The sequence below is a fragment of the Microplitis demolitor genome, chromosome 9 (assembly GCF_026212275.2).
Source record: "Microplitis demolitor isolate Queensland-Clemson2020A chromosome 9, iyMicDemo2.1a, whole genome shotgun sequence".
Lineage (NCBI taxonomy): Eukaryota > Metazoa > Arthropoda > Insecta > Hymenoptera > Braconidae > Microplitis > Microplitis demolitor.
Genome location: NC_068553.1, coordinates 16,458,479 through 16,481,072, shown reverse-complemented (window position 1 = coordinate 16,481,072; position 22,594 = coordinate 16,458,479). Strand labels below are relative to the sequence as shown.

Genomic DNA, 22,594 nt, shown 5'->3' with positions numbered 1-22,594 from the left:
AAACTCACATAAAATTTTCATACTCTCAAGTAAAATTTGGTATTCAAAATTTTTACCTAATTTTTGAATTTTCAAATTCAAAAATTTTGACTCGAGTACAATAAATACATACAAAATATTTTTTATTATCGACCCATGTTACCCCATAAAGATAAAAACAATAAATTTGGTGAATTTTGAATGTCGGAATTTGGTATGAATTTAAATTTAAAATAAAAAATAAAATTACAAGAAAATATTTTAATGAAAAGAATAGCGACCAGCTGCTTTAAGAAATTATCCATTGAACTTACGGAATGTAGTTGATTTTAAGCATTGTTCTTGGTAACTTGTTACAGCAGTGTGGTTTTAATGTAAATTCCAGACAACCGCGATCAACACTTGACTTTAAAGACGAAGGAGGAACTATGTATATATACATACATATATATTTATATGTACGGATATTTTAACGATGTGAATCCGAACACAAGGGAACGAAGACAACCCTAGACATGATTCTATTTTCGTAACGACTTATATTATTAATAAGAAAAGATAAAATACGCTACTGCGATCTCACTTACTCTAGAGCCTTAAAATGTCGGTCTGGTGAAATTGACGCTGGTTAATGGATAATAATATTTATAAGAATGCGGAAGATGTTTGTGACAGGTCTTTGATTTTATTCATTTTTAACGCACGTGGTTAGTTTACTTGAAAAGTATTAATAGAGTCTTTTTTTTCACGGGATCATATCACCTGCGATTTTCAAAACCGTTTATTGTCTAAAATATAAGTGGGATTTTTTTAAAATAATTTTTTTATGACAGAGAAAAAGTGAACTTATAAATATACTTTATAGTTTGTCACTTTTAGTCAGTCAGTAATTGGGAAATTTAAAAAAAAGAGATTAAGATTGGAAACAAGATGGCGGCTATATACACATGCGATAGATAAACGCATTATTTACATGAAGTAATGAATAATTTGATTTGAAATAAATTTTTGTGAATAATGTAAAAGTGAATGAATATAAATGACATCTTTTTGTTCGATTTAATTGATAATTAATTTAGTAATTAATTTTAAATGATTGATTAAGAATTTTTGGGCAATATGGCGGCTTTAGAGCCACCTGGAATTTTTGAAGGCATGTATTAACTGAACCGTTAACTCAGTTAATTTAAAAAAATTTTTTTTTGATGTGGTAAAAGTGAACGATTGATAATTGATAGCATTTTTGTTTAAATTAATTGATAATCAATCAAAAAAATTGGGTAATAATTTTTTATTACAATATGGCGGTTTATTGCCTCACTTGGAAAGTTTAAATACATTTAATTAATTAAATATATATAAAATAATAATAAAATATTTTTTTTTAGGTAAAGTAAAAGTGAATTAGTAATAATAGTGATTAATTAATTGATTTAATCAATTAATAAAATTAATAAAATTTATTTTCAACTTTTAGAATAACTACACCTAAAATTTTTAAATGCAGATTTTTTTCTAATGAATTGATTTACTGATTCAAACGAACATTGGCTAAAAATTGAATTAATTATTAATGATATTAATTAAGTAAGTAATTAATAATTAATAACCTAAGTAAGTAAATTAAAAAAAAAATTATTTCGCAATGAGGTTAAGCCGTTACACGAGAATGTTGAATTTTCTTTAAGAAAATCTTAGCGTAAATAATAGTAATCGTAACACGATCGATTAGACACAAAAAAAAAAAATAATAAAATAAAAAGTAAATCCTACGCATTGACCAGGTCGACTGACCGAGTATACTTAAAGATCAACCGTAATGTAAAGAGACACTCTAACAAACTCTCTGAGAACACTATTTCTATTTTTACAGCGTCTAGAACTAGTCGTTCAGTGTCTAGTAAATTTTATATCTCTCTCGCTTGCTCTCGAAACTTTCGTATTGCAATTGTATTTACCTTCACAATCACAATCGCAAATCGCAGTTCTCTACAACGCACATTTAGTTTAAAAAATATATTATAAAAAGATGACTCGTTATTTATGAGTGACACTTTTAAGTAGATCAGTTTATTGTAAAAAAATTACTTTATCATAATAATAGCGGTTACTATCATTATTATTGTTGTTTTTTTTTTTTAATATACAATTGTACTATTAGTGAATGTTAATTTCACAATCAAATTTATTTATTAGCAGATCTTTAATTAACACGAACAATGTAGCAACATTTTAACAATATAATTTGTCTTTATCAAGCCAATTTTAATTTTAACTATTATTATTATTATTATTATTATTATTATTATTATTATTATTATTATTATTATTGTTATTTATATTGTTATTGTTATTGTTATTGTTATTATTATTATTATTATTATTATTATTAATATTATGATTATTATTATTATTATTATTATTATTATTATTATTATTATTATTATTATTGTTATTTATATTGTTATTGTTATTGTTATTGTTATTATTATTATTATTATTATTATTATTATTAATATTATGATTATTATTATTATTATTATTATTATTATTATTATTATTATTATTATTATTATTATTATTATTATTATTGTTATTATTATTATTATTATTATTATTATTATTATTATTATTATTATTATTGTTATTATTATTATTATTATTATTATTATTATTATTATTATTATTATTATTTTTATTATTATTATTATTATTATTATTATTATTATTATTATTATTGTTATTTATATTGTTATTGTTATTGTTATTATTATTATTATTATTATTATTATTATTATTATTATTATTATTATTAATATTATGATTATTATTATTATTATTATTATTATTATTATTATCATTATCATTATTAATTATTTAAATAATTAGTTTTTAAAATAAATATATTTCGTAACAAAAATAAATATGACATCTGGCTTCACGACATAAATATTTGCATAAGCTACTAATGATATATAACATATATATATTTCAAACTTGTGTGAAATCGTTCACGTGATAAGAAATTTTTTTTTTTTTTTGTTTTTTTTTTTTTTTCCAAGAGGATTAATAATATATATATTTAATATAACAATTTTTATCTCATAACGTGGAAGTAATCTATCTATAATTGCATGTCTGAGCTTTATATTAGAATCATACACAAGTGTGCGCTAAGTTGCGACGATACATCTTACTAACTGCATCAACAGGGGCCAATCGGGTATAATAACCCCAACTAACCTTCGCCAAGAAAATACAAGCATAATATTGTGTGTAGTCAAGGATAATAATCATTTTTTTTTTTTTGATTCCGTAAATATTTTCTTAAATAATATTTAGACTTAACCTTGAACGAAAAGTATTTCAAGACTATTTATAAATATATATGTGCCGACCCTTTGATAAAATAAATGGAATTGAATATAAGCAAATAAATAAATAAATAAATAAGTAAATTAATCAATCAAAGTTAAATTTGAAATTCGATACGAAAGATTTAATGTGAAAGTTATAAATAATCTATTAAGTCAATTAGTTTTCTCAACTATCTTTGCAATTTATATTTTTAAAAATAAGACGGGTTATAAATAAAATGGAAATTTAAAAGAAAAAGAGAAATTTTGTAAATTAAAAGTATTCATGAATTGTTTATCTTGATAAATAATTAATGAAGCTTTTACGGAAGTACTTTAGAGAAAAATAATTTTTTTCTATAAATGCAGTGCATAGGTTTCGAAGCGTGGGCTCAAGAATTGCGGGTAGTAAGTTGAGAAAAAAGTTGAAGTTCGGAGCGTCGGTTATTGTTAATGTAGACACCGGTTACAAAATAAAATAAATGCCTACTCGACGGCAAATTTTCAATTGTGCGTACAGTCAGTACGCGTGGGCGATTAATGACAGCGTATGTCTTTCAAGTAATGTAAGCAGAGTGCCTCAGGTATATAACATTAGCGGTGTATATATTACATGTTTTGTTTTATTTAATAACAGGTTGCTTATGCTAAAAATTAGATCAATTAAATCCTGTATATATTTCAAATTTAAATTTCGCGCGAAAAAAAATTTTAGCATAATTTAATTTTTTGACTGCACCATTGTATTCTACGGTAAAAATCCATTCCAAAACACATACATAAGTCCAAAAAAAAAAAATTTTGAGTCCATTTTTTAAAAAATCCAAAATATTGTTCACTCCTACTTTTTTTTTAATTTTTTGAACTCATGTATGTGTTTTGGAACGGATTTTTACCGTGTGATTTGATGGTAAAGTCAAAATTTCAAAATAACCAAAATTTGAAAAACCCTTCGCAACATAGACATGAATTTTGTAAAAAAAAATGCGTTCTTTAAACGCAATGCTCGAATTTCGATAAAAATAAAAAAAAAATGTCTTCAGAATGAAGAATCCATATATTGTATGGATATTTTAATAAATTAACATAAATTTAATATCACTATTACAAACTCGTACAATAAATAAATCTCTCGGCTCCTGTTTTGTTTTATGTATCGTAATTACACGCCCTGTTAGCTAACGGAGTACAAGGAAAGTTCACTACCTGCAGATAATTTACAAAATATCCCGAGGCTTCTTGTATTCGATTTAAAATAATATATAACCTCAAAAAATTGGACCCGTTCATATATATAATATATATCAGTGGCTGATGTATATTATAAATGAACATACATAAAATACAATTAATAAAGAACAAATACAATAAACAATAAGCCATCAACCAGTAATCGATGAACCCTAACCAAACAAGAACAATAATGATAATTGTTCATGTGATTAAAGGCACATCCGATCCATTCAAAAATTAATTTATTGATAACATTTTACTAATTACATGTATTAGTACCATCAGAACAATTCTATAATCAATTGTAAGCTAAAGTATACTTTTGAAAAATATATGTCCGGAAATATATCCCGGCAAAATGGCGTACTTATGACAATACTAAAGATATAAGCCGGATATGAATACTATTTTGCCGGAATATATATTTTTTCGTGCGGGTAAATTTTAACAATTAACATATATGTTATTTTTACTATTTTCTTGTGTTAATTGCTAAAGTTTACTTTGAATTTACAATCGTTTATTGAATTGTTCTGATGATGCTAGTCCATGTAGTCAGGAAAACATTACCAATATAATGATCCTAAAGTTAGTAGACTTTCAATAAATTTTGAATTTAGTTTTTCAACAAATCGATTACAAAAAAAAAAAACTAAAAAAATGCACTTGTAGAAAATTTATAAAACTATATGTGCAATTTTTCAAAATATATTTTTTTATAGTTTATCACTTTGAAAAAATTCAAAAAATGATTAGACGTCAGCTAATTTCAGGATCATGCAAATATGATTCCGAAATTCGTAAACAATAAATAATTTATTTTATAACGAGTCACTTTTGAAAAAAACTAAAAAAATACACATGTAGGAAATTTCAAAAACTATATGTGTAATTTTTTTAAATATTTTTTTTTTAATAATTTATCGCTTTAAAAAAAATCTAAAAATTATTAGACGTCGACTAACGTCAATATCATACAATAAATGAATATTGAAATGGATCAAATTTGCCTTTAATTACGCTTCCAATCATAAGTATCGGTCAAAATATATATATATACGTATAGATTTTAAAATAAATAAAAAATAACAATAATAGTAATAAAAGAAGTAAAGGTAAACTAGACAATGAAGTTGCTAATAATGTAAACAAAGACGTCTATTGTTTACTCAAGGCCGCGTTACAAAATTTATTACTATAATTATTATGTATATATTTATTTATGAATAATTAAAATTCAATAATTAACAAATGTAAAGAAAGGCTTTGAAACTGTAATAAATATTGATATATAAGTCAGTTATTAAATAAAAATAATTAATTATACAGCAAAGCAACGTGCAATTAAATTGTAAGCAGCCTGTGTGGTCCGCGAGCTGATAAAAAGTTATAAAATGTAAGCTATCATCATCATGTCTAGTTAATTTAACAGGTATCATATTAATTGATATATATTTTGAATAATTTAGTGAGTTGATTTATAATAGAGGGAAGAGCAAGACAGCACTTAAGCATTTCGGTAGTTGATTATCAAATTAATTGGCAGTTTATATGAGGATCGATTGAAATAGCTGCGTAATTTGTTCGATAGCTTTTGAAAACTTCAAGGGAAAGGACATAATGGTCCCCGAAAAAAAAAAATTTTTTTGCCTTAATTTCGAATGAATAGTTAGAATGCTTGGTATTACGGCGAAAATATTGGTCTTATAAAAAAAAATTTCGAACAAAAGTTGTAGGAAATTTAATTTTCGAAAAAAAATGTCTCGTATGATTTTTTTATAGGACCAATATTTTCAACGCAATTCCAAAATTAAGGTTCATAATGAACGATTCAATTTTTTGATAATTATGAAAATCTTAATTTTAAAATTACAGTAAAAATATTGGTCGCATAACAAAATCATAAGAGACATTTTTCCTAGAAAATTAAATTTCCTACAACTTTTGTTTGAAAAATTTTTTTATACCACCAATATTTTTACCGTAATTTAAAAATTAAGATTCATAATGAATGATTCAAATTTTTGATAATTATGAAAATCTTAATTTTAAAATTACAGTAAAAATATTGGTCGTATAACAAAATCATAAGAGACATTTTTCCTAGAAAATTAAATTTCCTACAACTTTTGTTTGAAAAATTTTTTTATACAACCAATATTTTTACCGTAATTCAAAAATTAAGATTCATAATGAATGATTCAAATTTTTGATAATTATGAAAATCTCAATTTTGAAATTACGGCTTTCCTATTAGTCTTATGAAAAAATTGTAGATGACATTTTCTATATAAAATTAAATTCTCTACAACTTTTGTTTTAAAAATTTTTTTATACGACCAATATTTTCACCATAATATGAAAAATTCGACAGCATTCATTTTTAAATCAAAACAAAAATCCTAGCCCTATTAATTAGTTTTTGGTAAACAGAAAAATATGCAGACATTAAAAAATTTTTTTCATGGGCCCAACTTGCCCCGACTAACCTTAGAGCAGAAAATCAAAAAATATTAAAAAAAAATTTTGCAATTTTTTAGCCGAGGATTTTGTAAAATGAAAGTCCATTTTACCCCTTCCCCTGCTTTTCTCTTGATGGTAATTACGGTATGAGTGGGGGTGGGAATTTGAAACCCATAAATAAAATAAACGGGATTGTGAATTAAAATCTATTTGTAGTAACAGTCAGCATCTGTCATTAGGAAATAAATAAAACCACAAATCGTTTAATACCGTATGTAGTATATTGTATGTGGCATATATTTATATATATGTAGTATATAGTATGGAGTATGTAGAGACATTATTAAAGCGCCATATCTCAATTTACTTTACAACAAGAACTGGTTTTACATTTACTCGGCTCGTGGACTGTCGGTACGAACGATCGGTACAAAACTTTTAAAATAAATAAATAAAACAACAAGGAGCTGGATACAACACAACAGTCGACGGTATTCTACGTGGAAATGTCCTCGAGATAAAGCGAATTGAGGAATGAGACACGCGGATCACGGAAGAGATCGTTAATCAAAAGAAATCTCAATACCGATCAAGCTGTTATCCGATTTTCTTTATGAAATTAATCATTTTTCAAATTTTTTCGCGTTAATTGTCATCCGAAAAATGGGTGATAATAGAAATTTTGCTTCCTTCGTTAAAATTTTCGATAGGAAATTTTATATCGATTACCGGTTGTCGTTTGTATTGACGGTGGGAGAAGATCGATGGCCTCTATTAACCGGCAGACTTCTTGCAGACACATTTCTTAAAGTAATTATTGTTGTTATTTTATAGAAATCGCAAAAAATAATTATGTAATTAGTTGTTTATTAATTAAATGGGCTCTGGTCATTAAAAATTAATTTCCAAACCAATAAATATATGACAGAAATTTTCCTTTGAATTTTTTACAATCGCGTTAGTAAAATTTTCAAAAATATTCAAGATTTTTTATGTCCAACTTGCCCCGAAAATAAAAAGTAAATTTTTTAGATTTTTGAGGGGATTCGAAATAGGAGACCGTTTTACCCCTGCCCTATGGTAAGTAAGTAATTTGTGGTTGAATATGAAAACTCGAATTTTGAGGTTAATGCAGTGGAATTTATTTATTTATTTATTTTTTTTTTTTGGTTAATTAGTTGATAATTTCGATGAAAATTTTGCCTGACGTGCGTAAAAAATTTGAAAAGTATTTAATTTTATTCTAAGAAATAATAAAATACTGGGATCGGTAAAAGTAGTAAATGGTATCCCATTCACGAGGAAGGTAATGCATCTTCGTAATCAGCCATCAGTTTGCGTGGGTACACGTGGGCTTCTTAAGATCCAGGAATAACAAATAAAATAAATGGAATAATTAATTTAAATAAAAATTTTTTTTTTATTTGTGTAGGCAAGAGTAGGGCAAAATGCGAAACAATTATTTAAGAAAAATAACATTTGAAAATTTGAAATTTTTATGGCGGGAAGTTAAAAAATTTTTTTTGTAAATGTTTATAAGAAGTATCTAGAAAAACTAGGGGGTAAAATAGTCATCCATAGGGCGCGCATTTTAACTACAGTACTGTAACTGCACTTTAGAATTAAAAAAAAAAACAGTATTTCCGACAAAAAGGCGGAATTTTTGAAAAAACAAAATAATAAAAACTAAGCGAAAAGTCAAAAATCAAAAAATCAAATTAACAATTTAAAAAATAAATAAAAATTGATGATACAAAAAAAAAGAATAGTCAAGCCATTCGAGGCACTCAAAATTTTAAGTGGCCCATTCTCCCCTCCCTCTATTAGGGGAGAGTGGGGCAAAATGAGCTGACATTTATATTACATATAAGCCCTCATTTCTTAAGGGGCCCATTTTGCCCCACCTTTCCCTAATAATAATAATTATAATTTTGAATTTTTTTCCACATTTGAATTTCCCGCCATTTTTTCCAAAATTTAAAAATCGTATGATTAAGACCGACTACTGCGATTCTAATTTTTCTAGACTACCCGCATGAAAATACCATGTATGATAAATATATATGGAAAAATATATAATCAATATGGGACCATATAAGTGGCCAAAAACGATATATATTTTCTTATATATAATATACTAAGTTTTAATATAATTAATTATATACGTAAGTTTATAAGTTAATACATGTATTTTATATATATGTATAATCATATATGTAAACTTATAAGTTAGCACATATATGTATTACATATATTGATAATTATATATGTAAATTTGTAAGTTAGCACACATATATATATATTCTGAACACAATGTTTGAATCTTATAACAGAGAGAAAAAGACAGAAAAGAATATATTTTATTTATTCTTACATATATGGGGAGACTTATATGCTTCTATATATCGAAAAATATACAAAAATATATAAAGTTAAATACATGGTACATATATCGTGGCATATAATGATGAATTATATATATATTCTTATTTGTTTCCATATATAAATAACATTTATTTTTAAATATATTAAAATTATAAGTTTTCAAATATATAAACAATATATTGAAATTATACGAAAATATATGAAATCATATAAGATAAAACATATATAGAAATATAATAAAATCGGCCAAAATCTATTTGCAGTTCTATATAAGATTTCATGTATCATCACCTATATATTTATATCTGTAACATATATTTTTTAATATATGTTTACCATATATGATATTTTCATGCGGGTAAATGAAAATTTAAAAAAAAAAAAAGTCTTTTTTTTTTCTGTAAAAAATCAGTCTCTCCTATACATTAACATAAGTAACAAGTAAACTACACAATAAATAAAATCATGATTATAAAATCTCCAAGATTGTCAGCAAGTGACGGATGTTAATGCCCATATGTTAATTCCGCGATGAAATCGTGAATCGTGAATCAAGAGAACGTGTTTTATTTCTCAGTACGAGTAAGTTTGCTCGGTTGCATGCCATTAACTTTTCTTAAGAATCTCAATCACTGATATGTGATATGACCTAGTCTCATTCCCAACACTGATTTATGTATTTACTTATCGTCCACCACAAATTATAGTGGTTAATAAGTGATGGCTGGTTATTGCTACCTGTCATCAGCTAATGCCCTTCAGCACCTTTCAAAATAAAGTCATATGTCTCTGGTATCTGAATAAACGTCTCATGTAAATTGATAACTTATCTACATGCTCATAAATAAAACGTTTAGAAAAAAAATCCAATTGTTTGAACAGAGTTCGGTAACAGGAAATATGTAAATTTATGGTTTGTTTGTTTAAAATAATTTTGTGTCTACGATTTGAAGTTTCAAAAATTTAAAAATGTTTTTTTTTTGCCTGGAGTCAAGTCCATTTAGCGCGCAAGTAAAAATTGTTGGTGAAAGCTTGACGGGAATTGGTAGCTTTGGATTTAAATAAAAACTATGCCCATCAGGCTGTCCATGTCGATGGATATGGTGGACTCTTTCTTTGTAACCGGTAATCTTTTATTTTAGTTGAGATTGAGATTGAGTTTAAATTTAAGTTTAGTTTAAAGACTTCGCCGTCACGCAATCCACTGAGCATTAAATTGTTATCACCCGCGGCTAGAATAATACGCATGAGCAAGATGATTGAGGATTCGACATCTGAGACTTAACAGATAAAATCCAGACAAAATATATGTAATTCTATATAGATCTTTGACTCGAGGTTTTATTTTAATAAATATTTTTTTTATGTTTTACTTTTGCATTGTCGTTGACATTGCGACTGAAGTGTAGGATAATTATTTTTTTAAATTAATTGGAAATTTATAGTTTTGGACTGTGATGACTTTTTGTGCTGCAAAAATTTTTTGAATACTTGACTTTGGAACACAATTTCGAAATTATGTTATGAAAAATTTTGGTAATTTGTTTGTAATTATAATAATATAATTTGAACCGGAGTTACAAATTTTGAAATTTTTTAAGCGCGAAATTTGAATTTGAAATATGACCGGCTCTTAAAATTATTTGACTCGTGACTAAATTATTGAAAAAAATTGTGAAAAATCGAATTTTGAACTTGTAAAGCCTGGAGTCAAATTGGATCCTTAAAATTTTCTAAAATGAAATTCAGAATTAAAAAAGAGAAGATTTAAATTTTTTATATTTTTATTTTGATTATTTTGAATTTTTATCGTTATTAAAAAAAATTTTGACGCTATAATTATCAAAAATTTTTAAAAATAGATTTTCCAAGCAGTCAATCCAAATTTTTTTCAAACGGTGCGAGAATTTGAATTCAAATTACAAATTTTGAAATTTTTTAAGCGCGAAATTTGAATTTGGAATATGACCATCTATTAAAATAATTTGACTCGTGATCAAATTATCGTAAAGATTATTAAAAAATTTTATTGTAAACTTGAAATTTTGAACATCTTAAGCCGAGAGTCAAATTTGACTTTCAAAAATTTTTAGAAATAAAATTCCGGACTAAAAAAGAGAAGATTCAATTTTCTATATTTTTATTTTGGTCATTTTGAATTTTTATCGTTATTAAAAAAAAATTTTGACGCTATAATTATCAAAAAATTTAAAAATAAATTTTCCAAGCAGTCAATCCAAATTTTTTTCAAACGGTGCGAGAATTTGAATTCAAATTACAAATTTTGAAATTTTTTAAGCGCGAAATTTGAATTTGAAAAGTGACCGTCTATTAAAATAATTTGACTCGTGATCAAATTATCGTAAAAATTATAAAAAAATTGTATTGTAAACTTGAAATTTTGAACTTTTTAACCGGGAGTCAAATTTGACCTTCAAAAATTTTTCGAAATAAAATTCCGGACTAAAAAAGAGAAGATTCAAATTTTCTATTTTTCGATTCTGTTCATTTTTTATTTTTACCTGTTTAAAAAAAATTTTTTACAAAATAATAATAAAAAACCGCCAAAACTATGCATTGCAAGCTCTCAAAAAAAAAAATTTCCAAACAATACAACAATTTGAACCCGAGTTTACAGTAAGTCATATTTCAGACCCGTTGAATTTGAATGAAAATAAATAAATAATCATTAAGAAGGATTAAATGAGCGTGAGTTGCCTGGAGCAAACGTCTCTTTAATGCAAATTCTGACATTTAAAATATTTAAAATTGAGACATAAATATTAAAAGTTAAAAAATGAAATTGCGATGATTGAAAGGCTTTTGTGTAATTTTATTTGTAAGAAATAAAATAAAAGATCTCACGGAGACTGTGTTGCAACGATGATATAGAAGATTGTGTCTTAAATGCTGACAGTAGCATTGATATATTAAATATATATGATACATGCATTAATATATGAGTCACCTGATGCATTTACCGCACCCTAAGCGAGATTACTATCGCGTACATTTAAAAAAATATATATACATATATATTTAATGAACAAATGACATTAATGCTAAGTCAATTCTCAAGATTACGATTATTTATTATTTAGTTTCTTTATATAAATATATATATATATATATATATGTTTATTGGTTTACAGACAACCAGCATCGGAGGTGGCAGTGTCGTGGAGAAACTCTCCTTTTACAATCACACGGAATGTGAGTGCCGTGAAAAGAGCGAGTATGGCATGCAAAGTGATAATAAACTACAAGACAGCAATGAATTCAAATCTCAAGTCACTAGACAAAATCCATCACTGGTTCCACAAAATATTAGGAAGCCTGTCCAAAAAAAACCGTAAGATTGTTAACCTATTTTTTTTTTTTTAATTTCAAAGGCGGTGAGTAATTTTTTTTTTATCAGGTGCCGATGCCCATCGGAATTCACGCCGAGAATGAATTTTGATGGCGAATGTGTGTGTGATTGTTTTGAAAATGACCAAGACTGCGATCGCGCAAGGAGGGGCAAAGGATATTTTTCATTACGTGATCGATTGTAAGTTTTATTTTTTTTTGTACTTAATGGCAATTAGTAAAATTAAAAAAAAAATGTATGTAATTTAATTAAAAAAAAATTTTTTTTTTTTATTGAAGGGAAAGTTAGAAAAAATTTTTGATTTTTTTATTTAAAAAAAATAATTGTATTTATTAGTTTGGTTTATGAGTTGAAATTACAATTTTCGATTAGATTTTTTTGAGATTTTTGAAAAATATGAAAATTTGAAAATTTAAGGGCTGATAGTAAAGACAAATATTTATTTTTATATTAGAAAAAAATTTTTTAGTAATTTTACAAAATTTCAAAATTTTATAGAATTTTTACTGTACACGAAGAGAAATCTACGGTAAAAATTACAATATATAGAAGGGAAAAGTTCCCCTATCGTATAGTAAGAGGTGTTTTTAAATATCGATTATAGAAATGACAGCCATATAAATTATGGTGACCATTCCTATTTATATGGGTTTCATTCCTATACGATATCGGAATAGTTCCTATAAAATTATGGCAATAATTCCTATGTCATTATGGTAATAGTTCCTATACTACTATGGTAACTGTTACCATATAATATGGTAATGATTACCATAACATTATATAACGAGGATTACCATAATATTATGGTAATGATTACTGTAATATTATGGTAGTGATTACCGTAACATGAGGAATTTATAAATGTTATGGTAATCATTACCATCATATTATGGTAACCATTATTATTCATTATGACAATCATTACCATAACATTATATAACAAGGATTACCATAATATTATGGTAATGATTACTGTAATATTATGGTAGTGATTACCATAATATGAGGAATTTATAAATGTTATGGTAATTATTACCATCATATTATGGTAACCATTACCATCATATTATGGTAACCATTACCGTTCATTATGACAATCATTACCATAACATTATATAACAAGGATTACCATAATATTATGGTAATGATTACTGTAATATTATGGTAGTGATTACCATAATATGAGGAATTTATAAATGTTATGGTAATCATTACCATCATATTATGGTAACCATTACCATTCATTATGACGATCATTACCATAATGAATGGTAATAAGTACTATAATATTATGGTAGTGATTACCGTAACATGAGGAATTTATAAATGTTATGGTAATCATTACCATCATATTATGGTAACCATTATTATTCATTATGACAATCATTACCATAACATTATATAACAAGGATTACCATCATGAATGGTAATGATTACTATAATATTATGGTAATGATTACCATAATATGAGGAATTTTTAAATTGTAATGGTAACCATTACCATAATTTTATTATCACGATTACGATAATATTACAGTAATGATTACCATAATTTTGTTACCATGCAGTATAAGAAATTTTACCATAATTACAGAAAATGTTTCCATAGTTATAGCTATAGAAACTTTTTCCAGAAACTATGGGAGTATATCCCATAATTCTAGGTAATTATTACCATAATGTTATAGGCTAATATTTTATAATCATACTATGAACAGTTACCATAAATTTCTCTGTGTCAGGCGTAACTACAGAAATTTTATTTTTCTTAAATTTTATTTTTTCTACTCCACCCTAATTAAATAATTTTTTTAATTAACTGGGAACTTAGACAGAAACTAAGAAAATTTTCTATAAATTATATGAATATTAACAATAAATAAATATTTATATTTATAGATGTATACAAAATGAAGAATGTGCAATGCCGTCATGTGAATTCGGTGATTATATAAAACGTCAAGGAAGATGTCCTCGTAAAAAAGAAAAATTCGACGAAATTGCCAACTTTCCAAATCACATGAATTATCATAACCGACATAGAAGTTGAAATTAATAATTAACAAAAATCCGTAAGTGACTAATTCACAACGAAAACAAAAAGAAAAGTACGTGCCAAATTGTTTAATTGCAAAGACTATTGACCGTATAGTGAAAAAAAAAATGCAAAGCATTTCGTGCCTATCAACAAATTTACTCGATATATTTTTTTTACGGCACTAATTACGTTTATACCTTAATTGTACATAAATTTGTACACGTGTGTTTATGAAGTATGCGTTAATTAATAATCATTAATTAATTAATTAATTAAAAAAAAATTATTAATTATTAATCTGATTAGTAATGAGACTAAAAAATAAATTATTAGATCTGTAAGGGCATGATTTTTTTTTTAATATATATATATATATTAATTAATAATTAATATATTATGTGTAATAAATATAATAATTTTAATTTTATTATGATAGTGTCCTATTTTTAAGATGGATATTAAGGACACGTGCCTAGTCTGAGGTTAAAAATCAAATATTTTCCATGATTTAGTGTTACATTTATATTAATATATATAAATATAAATATATATATGTAAGTAATATAATTATGGTAGTTATTAATAATATCGCAATATAAAAAAAAAAAAAAAAAAAAAAAAAAATTATTTAAGGACATTTAATATTATTTTATATTATACGCACTTTTGTATTGATTATGTTCTATATATATATATATATATATATATATTAAATAATGCGCTTTTCAATTGTATTCAGTCTAACAATTTAAATTTAATTACATTTTATTTAATATTGAAAATTATTGTAGATTATGATAATAAATAATATGATAATTTTTAAATATGAATTTTTTTTTCATAATGATGACAATTTGAATAAAAAGTTTCCCGCGAATTGCTTGCAATTTATACAGTTTTCTACAGTACTCAACTTGGCGCCAAGTTGATGTCAATTTATTGCGGCCAACTTGACAAGAATTTCTCTGATAGGAAAACCTGCTCTATAGTGTTTTTGGATAAGTTGACGTCAAAATCTACTATTTTAAATTTTGACTGTATATGACTTACAGCCGTAATAAAAATTCAGGTTGAATCAGAAAATTTCCTTTAAGTTGTGGAAAAAAAAATTTGAAAAACAAAAATGTATTTCAATCCTACAAAAAGTCGCCAGAAAAGAAAACTCGAATTGAGAAAAATTTAACTTCTAAATCGACTGCAAGTTATCGTCAACTATTAGCATCATCAGATTTTCGCAGTAAACTTGACATCATATTTCGGTTGTGAATTTCCATACCCTGATAAAAATATTTTCTGGTCAGAAAGTTGCCGTCAATTAGTTGCGATCAAATAAGTGATAACATCAGTTTTTGTAAATGTTGACTGCAAGTTGTTACCAACTTTCTATCACTAATTTTCTGGGAAAATTGAAGGCTACTTTCTGTCAACTAATGGATGCCAACTCTTGCTATTAACTTTCTAGAAAGTTGGCGATTACTTGCCGTCAACTTAGCAACAAAATGCTGCCAATAGTCGTCGCCAGCCTGCTGCCAACTTTACTCACGACCAGATGCTAACGCTGAGTAAGTTGATGGCAAAAGTTGGCATCCATTAGTTGACAAACATAGGCGACAAGTTGGCGGACAGTTAGTAACATATTGCCGTCAACATGAACAAATACTGAAATTGACGTCGACTTGATCGCAACTAATTGACATCACTTTCCTGACTAAAATCTTGAATTACTATCAGTGCCGCAATCAAAATAGCTATCACGGATCTTCACCATCAGCTCAAAAACTACTGTATCAATAGAGCGAGCCACCGAACAAACAACAAAAGCCATCTTGAAACAAATATTTGCTTCGTAACTTTGTACAAGTACAAAGTTCACTATCAATGAATAGAAAATACAACGATACATTGTAACTACACGCAACCATTGCACACAACATCATCACTCTTGCAACACATACAGCTCAATACAACCCACTATTATTATTATTATTGTTATTGTTACTATTGTTACCAAACTATATATACCTAAATATATATATATATATATATATTTATTAAAACAATCCAAATGGCTAATGCGGCAAAAAATATCGGCAACTTGTGCTACATATTACTATATTTATATAAAAACAAACTTTAAAAAAGCGCATTACCGGAGCTCTAAGTGTTTAAACAAACTTGAAATTATTTAAACAAATTTTAAAATTACAAACACCTGAATTGCATCACAACCACAAAAACAACTCAACTCTTAATATTTAAATTCATTATCGATATTTAATATTCGCGCTTATCTATAGATTCAAAGTTCTTTCAAAAAAAGTTATCCTTGAAAATAAATAATTTAAATGTTTTGCAAATTCGCGGGTGATAAGTAAAATTATATAAAGTGTATAAATAATATAATATATACATAAATATATATATATATATAAGTATATATATTTATTTATTTATAATGAATAGTTTCATAAATTATTTAAAAGAACCAGAGCTGGTGGCAGAAATTCAAAAATTTTTTGGTGTCGAGTATAAGGAAAATTTACCAAAAAAAAAAAATATCAAAAATGGAGAAATAAATGGAGAAAGTAAAGTAAATTGTGATGAAGATACAAATGGATGTTTGTTGAGAAATGATATTAATTTATGTGACATAAGAGATGATAAAAATAATTATTGTAAAAATTTATATAAAGATAATAATTATGATGATGATGGGAATAAGATAACCAAAGTTGAAAAGTTGACAATAATAAATAATTATTATTGGTACTATTTATTTTTGTTTAGTACTGAGCTTGGTGATGAAATTTTTTACACGACGTTCATACCCTTTATGTTTTGGAACATCGACGCGCTTGTTGGCCGCAGAGTTGTTCTAGTATGGGGTATTATTATGACAATAGGTAATTATTATTCACTTGTTAATTAACCTGGTTGATCGGGAAACATGATTTGGTTTTTTGAATTTTTGAATTCTATAGACGATTAAATTTGAACCGTGTCGGGGAATCCCAAAAGTTAGAAATTTGAAATTCAAAATATCTTGATAATTATTGAGTTTACGAAAAATATATAAGATACCTTTTTCGTAGAGGATTTAAAACTCTACAAAAAAGGTATCTTATGTTTTTTTGAAAAAATCCATATTTAAGGAGATATTAATAAAAAACCAATGACACTTTTTTTTTGGTAACTTTTAAATTTTCGCGGGACAATTTTAAATTTTCTTTAAAAAACTAAATATATATATTATTTAATTATTATTTAATTCGTAATTCAGTAATTAGTTACTCTGGTTAATCAATAAATAAGGTTTCGTTTTCAAATTTTAAAATTCTATGTTCGATTAAATTTGAACCGACAGGGAATCCCAGTCCTCAGATATTTTAAATTCAAATTATCTCAATAATTATTGAGTTTACAAAAAAACTATAAGATACCTTTTTTGTAGAGAATTTGAAGCTTTACAAAAAAGGTCTCTTATAGTTTTTTCATAATCTCAATAATTATTGAGATATTGCCAAAAAACCAATTTTACTTTTTTAATAACTTTTAAATTTTCGCGGGAGTTTTGAATTTTCTTTAATAAATAAAAACATATATTTTAGGTCAAGTACTGAAAGATGTAATACGTTGGCCTAGACCAGCATGTCCACCAGCAATAAGATTACAGAATAAATGGTCTCAGGAATATGGAATGCCGTCAACACACGCGGCAATAAGTGTCGCTATTCCATTTAGCATATTAATATTTACTATCAATCGTTACAGTTACTCTGTACCGGTAGGATTAATAATTGTTACTACATGGTAATATATAAAAACACTTTCTTTTCTACTGCCCTCTTTACTCTAATTAACTAAGCTCAATTCTTAATTAATAATATTTTAATTGTCCATTTAGGTGTACGTTAATTTGCCTAAGCCGCCTTTATCTCGGCATGCACACGGTACTAGATATAATCGCAGGTTTATTACTAGCGATAGTACTCATGATAGTGCTGGTACCGATAGTTAGAACTATTGATTATTATTTAGTAACTAATTTCATAGTTGTCGTGATATTTATCATCATTTGTGTTCTTACTATCGTGTATTATCCTTGCAGTGATCGCTGGACACCCACAAGGTAATTTATTAATTTTTTTTTATAATTAATAGCAGAAAAAAAAATAATATCTTGACTGATTGTCAATCTAATTAATTAATTTTCATTTTAATTCAAATTTTTCCAAGCATCAAAATTCAAAATTATAAAATTTGATTTTTAAAAAATTATTTACTTACAAAATTTGAATTTTTTAAATTCGAAAAATTTTATTGATAAAAAAAAATTAAATATCTCAATTAATTGTAAGTCAATTTAATTAATTAGTTTTTATTTCAATTCAAATTTTTTTGAGTATCAAAATTCAAAATTATAAAATTTAATTTTGTAAAAAATTATTTATAAAATTTTAATTTTGATAATTTGAAAAAAATTTTCAAATAAAAAAAAATTATTTAAATCGTAGGATTAAATTTTGAAATAAAATTTAATTTTTCAATTTATCAAACATTAATTTCTTCAAAATAAATTGTTCAAAATTTCAAAAATATAATCATTATTAAAAAAAATTAAAATTAAGATAATTAATCAAAACTTTCAGCTCGTTACCATAAAAAAATTAATTAAAGTTTTTATTTCAAACTAATTATCGTTTATTTGCTTGTGAATAAAAAATAATAATTAAGAATTTGAAATATTGTAATTAATTTTAAATTTTCCCGAGCTAAATTTTTGGTTAATGATCGAAAATTTGTAATTTTATTAACCAATCACTTAATTTATATTCTGGACATAATAAATATGACCAAAAATTTTTTTTTAGAGGTGACTCTGCAATGGTGGTAGCAGTGACGTCAGGAATTCATTTTGGAGCCTGGCTCAACTACAAGACTGGACTAATATTACCTCCAATAGAATCACCGCCTTATCAAATTAATTTACCGTCATATCAAACCGTCATAGTGATTTTACTCAGGACATTTTTAGGATTTTCAATTATAGTACTAAGTAAAATAATAATTAAAAAAATAACTTACCGAGTAATAAGCGGGATTTTAAATCTAGACGCCGACGTGTTAATGAAAAGTGAAAATTCTCTCGAAAACCGTTGGAAAATAGTCACCGACTTGACTTATAAATTTATATTTTGTTTTATCTTCGGGGTTCTTACGATTCATTATCTCCCGCAGTTATTTTCGGCAGTGGGCATTGGACGCAAAGAATTCTACTATGAATTTTAAGTTAAATCTTTTATTAATTAATTTAAATTATTATATTTTTTGTATTTTAATAAATTTATGTTTATCTCTTTTTACTTAAAAAATATTTTTTTTAGTCCTCAAACCTGAAAATAAAAATAAATAATTATATATATAATTATTTTTAAATATTTAATTATGAAGACAGAATTTATTTACAATAAAAATTTCAATTAATTAAAACAATGTCTAGATATTTTTTATGACTACAAAGTCTGTCTCAAAAAAAAAAAAAAAATAAATAAATATAATTTAGTTACTTTTATTCCAATTGAACCGGCATATCCAATCTCAAAACCTGAAACCCAAATGAGCCAATAAATAAATAGATTAATTAATTAATTAGAAAGGTATTAATTGCCTGCAATATTTTTTTCGTACATTGGAAATTACTGATCGGCTGCTAAAATTTATTCTACGGTTCTATTGCCTATGAAAATGTTAAATATGTAATTTAATTGCATAAAAAATAATTGCAGTTCTATTGCTTAGAAAAATAATTCATGATGTTTGATTGATTGCTATTTAATTGTGAACCCAATCAAAGAAATTCATAATTAATGTAGACAAGCTTCTGATTTATTTGCTCAGAAAATCTTGTACTTGAGGAGAAATGATCAACAAAGACCGATCACTTGATAAAAAAAAGACGATTGATCTGTAAAATATGAGAACCGCGGTAGTCTTGACAAAAGTATAACTCGCCCGGTCCATAATAAGACACTGGGTTGAATCTCACAGTCGACTTAGGGAATCACCTGATCAGCTCACTAATTTCTGATAGAAAACTCTGTCAAGTTTTACAGTTGCTATTGTCAAGACTACCGAGGTTCTGATATTTTTCAGACCAGCTGCGTTTTTTTTTATCAAGTGATCGGTCTTGAACGTTGATCATTTCTCCTCAACAAGTACAAGATTTTCTCAGCAAATAAATCAGAAGCTTGTCTACATTAATTAGGAATTTCTTTGATTGGGTTCACAATTAAATAGCAATCAATCAAACATCATGAATTATTTTTCTAAGCAATAGAACTGCAATTATTTTTTTTCGCAATTAAATTACATATTTAATATTTCCAAAGGCAATAGAACTAGAATAAATTTTAGTATCCGAGCAGTAAGAATTTATCTACGAAAAAATATTTTAGGCGATTAATAAATAAATAAATTACCTGTAAGTTAGGGTCATAATTAGCAACAACTTTATCAGTTTTAATACTAAAAGGTACAAAGACATCAACCAAATAATGAAATTTATCAACGCCCACGACAACTCTCTCCTGATTGACCTCAACTTTGATGTCTTTGTCATCAACCAGCTTATTAGGCAGCTTGAAATACCCGATGCTCTTCAACATCTGCCCATCCTTGGGTTCTCTCAGCAGCACAAAAGATTCCTCTTCATTCTTGCTCCTGTTATCTCCAGTCTTCTTGTCACATATTTCCTCAATCAGCGGCTTCTTCTTCTCGGCAATCAACTGTCCAGGTTTCTTGGCCTCGCGCTTCTCTACCCGATGCTCGTGCAGAGTTCCAGTGACCTTCCGGTTCTTCAGCACGACGTAGTTCTCAGCATTGAGGGTCTTGTTGTACTTGGCTTCGATGGCAGACAGAATTGTCCAGATAGTAAATGTCAGAAAATGTTTTTCCTTCTGACATTTGTTGAAATAATTTGTGTTGATGGCGATGTCATAAGTCGGACACTTGATCCCGTCTTTTGCGGATTCAAACCTCTCGTAGCCGACGCTCATGGGTATGGACCAGGATGGCGGATCTTCATCAAGCAGAGCATGGAATTCTTGGTCTGTTATATCAACAGGCGGTGGTATTTCTGAAGTATGACATAAATTTATAAATACTTTGTCATTGCTGTCAGTTTTTGCTTTTATGCAAAGTCCAGGAAATGGTTTGAATGTCACTGAGGCTACTGGAGACTCAAAACTTTTTAACAAACTGTTCAAGTCTTCATCTTGTTTTATATTTTCTGGCAGCAACAAATTTTTATTTATTATCGACTCGTCGACTTCTAATATATTTGACATATTTATTTTTATATATTTATTGTTTACTGAATTGCGGTTAATCTTAGACTTGTTTGGTACCAAGGTTATGTTTTTAAATTTTATCCCCACGTTATGATTTCTAATAGCGAGTAAGTTCTTTTAATTCCTCTTTACTGCGCAGGCGCGACTTTTTGAATTCGCGCGCAAAACTAAAATCCCTACTTTTGTTTCTGAGTCTCATAAATTTTTTTAAATATTTGAAAAATAAATTATTAGAAATGGGAGAAAAATTAAAAATCGTGTCAAAATAAAATGGCGGGAGATGATAGATAAATATTTGAAAATTTAAAAAAAAACACTTGAGTGTTTGAACAAACCTTGGTGGGGAAATAATGCGCAGAAGGGTGTCCTAATACACTTGGAGATTTGAATTAAATTGCTCCAAGTGTATTCCAGCTAA

General features: G+C 26.3%; 3 protein-coding genes across 3 annotated transcripts in view; 2 read left to right on the top strand and 1 right to left on the bottom strand.

The window, feature by feature from the left end:
- LOC103579127 (uncharacterized protein DDB_G0283697) overlaps positions 1-15,364 on the top strand; it is a 40,125-nt gene extending 24,761 nt beyond the window's left edge. Inside the window, exons 4-6 of the mRNA XM_014445145.2 lie at positions 12,569-12,768; positions 12,835-12,966; positions 14,689-15,364. Of these exons, the coding sequence (XP_014300631.1) occupies positions 12,569-12,768; positions 12,835-12,966; positions 14,689-14,839 (483 nt within the window). The 3' untranslated portion in view covers positions 14,840-15,364. The remainder of the gene's footprint in view (positions 1-12,568; positions 12,769-12,834; positions 12,967-14,688) is intronic.
- A 1,382-nt stretch (positions 15,365-16,746) lies between these two features.
- Positions 16,747-20,191, top strand: LOC103579319 (sphingosine-1-phosphate phosphatase 2). The gene is made up of 4 exons (XM_053741754.1): positions 16,747-17,730; positions 18,436-18,637; positions 18,732-18,956; positions 19,699-20,191. The coding sequence occupies exons 1-4, from the start codon at positions 17,283-17,285 to the stop codon at positions 20,114-20,116; spliced, it is 1,293 nt and encodes a 430-aa protein (XP_053597729.1). The 5' UTR covers positions 16,747-17,282; the 3' UTR covers positions 20,117-20,191.
- LOC103579136 (PIH1 domain-containing protein 1-like) lies at positions 20,137-22,303 on the bottom strand. The gene is made up of 3 exons (XM_008560447.3): positions 21,307-22,303; positions 20,395-20,432; positions 20,137-20,220 (listed from the first exon to the last, which is right to left on the bottom strand). Exons 1-2 carry the CDS (start codon positions 22,171-22,173, stop codon positions 20,397-20,399), a joined length of 903 nt encoding a protein of 300 aa, XP_008558669.1. The 5' UTR covers positions 22,174-22,303; the 3' UTR covers positions 20,137-20,220; positions 20,395-20,396.
- Between the last annotated feature and the right edge of the window lie 291 nt (positions 22,304-22,594).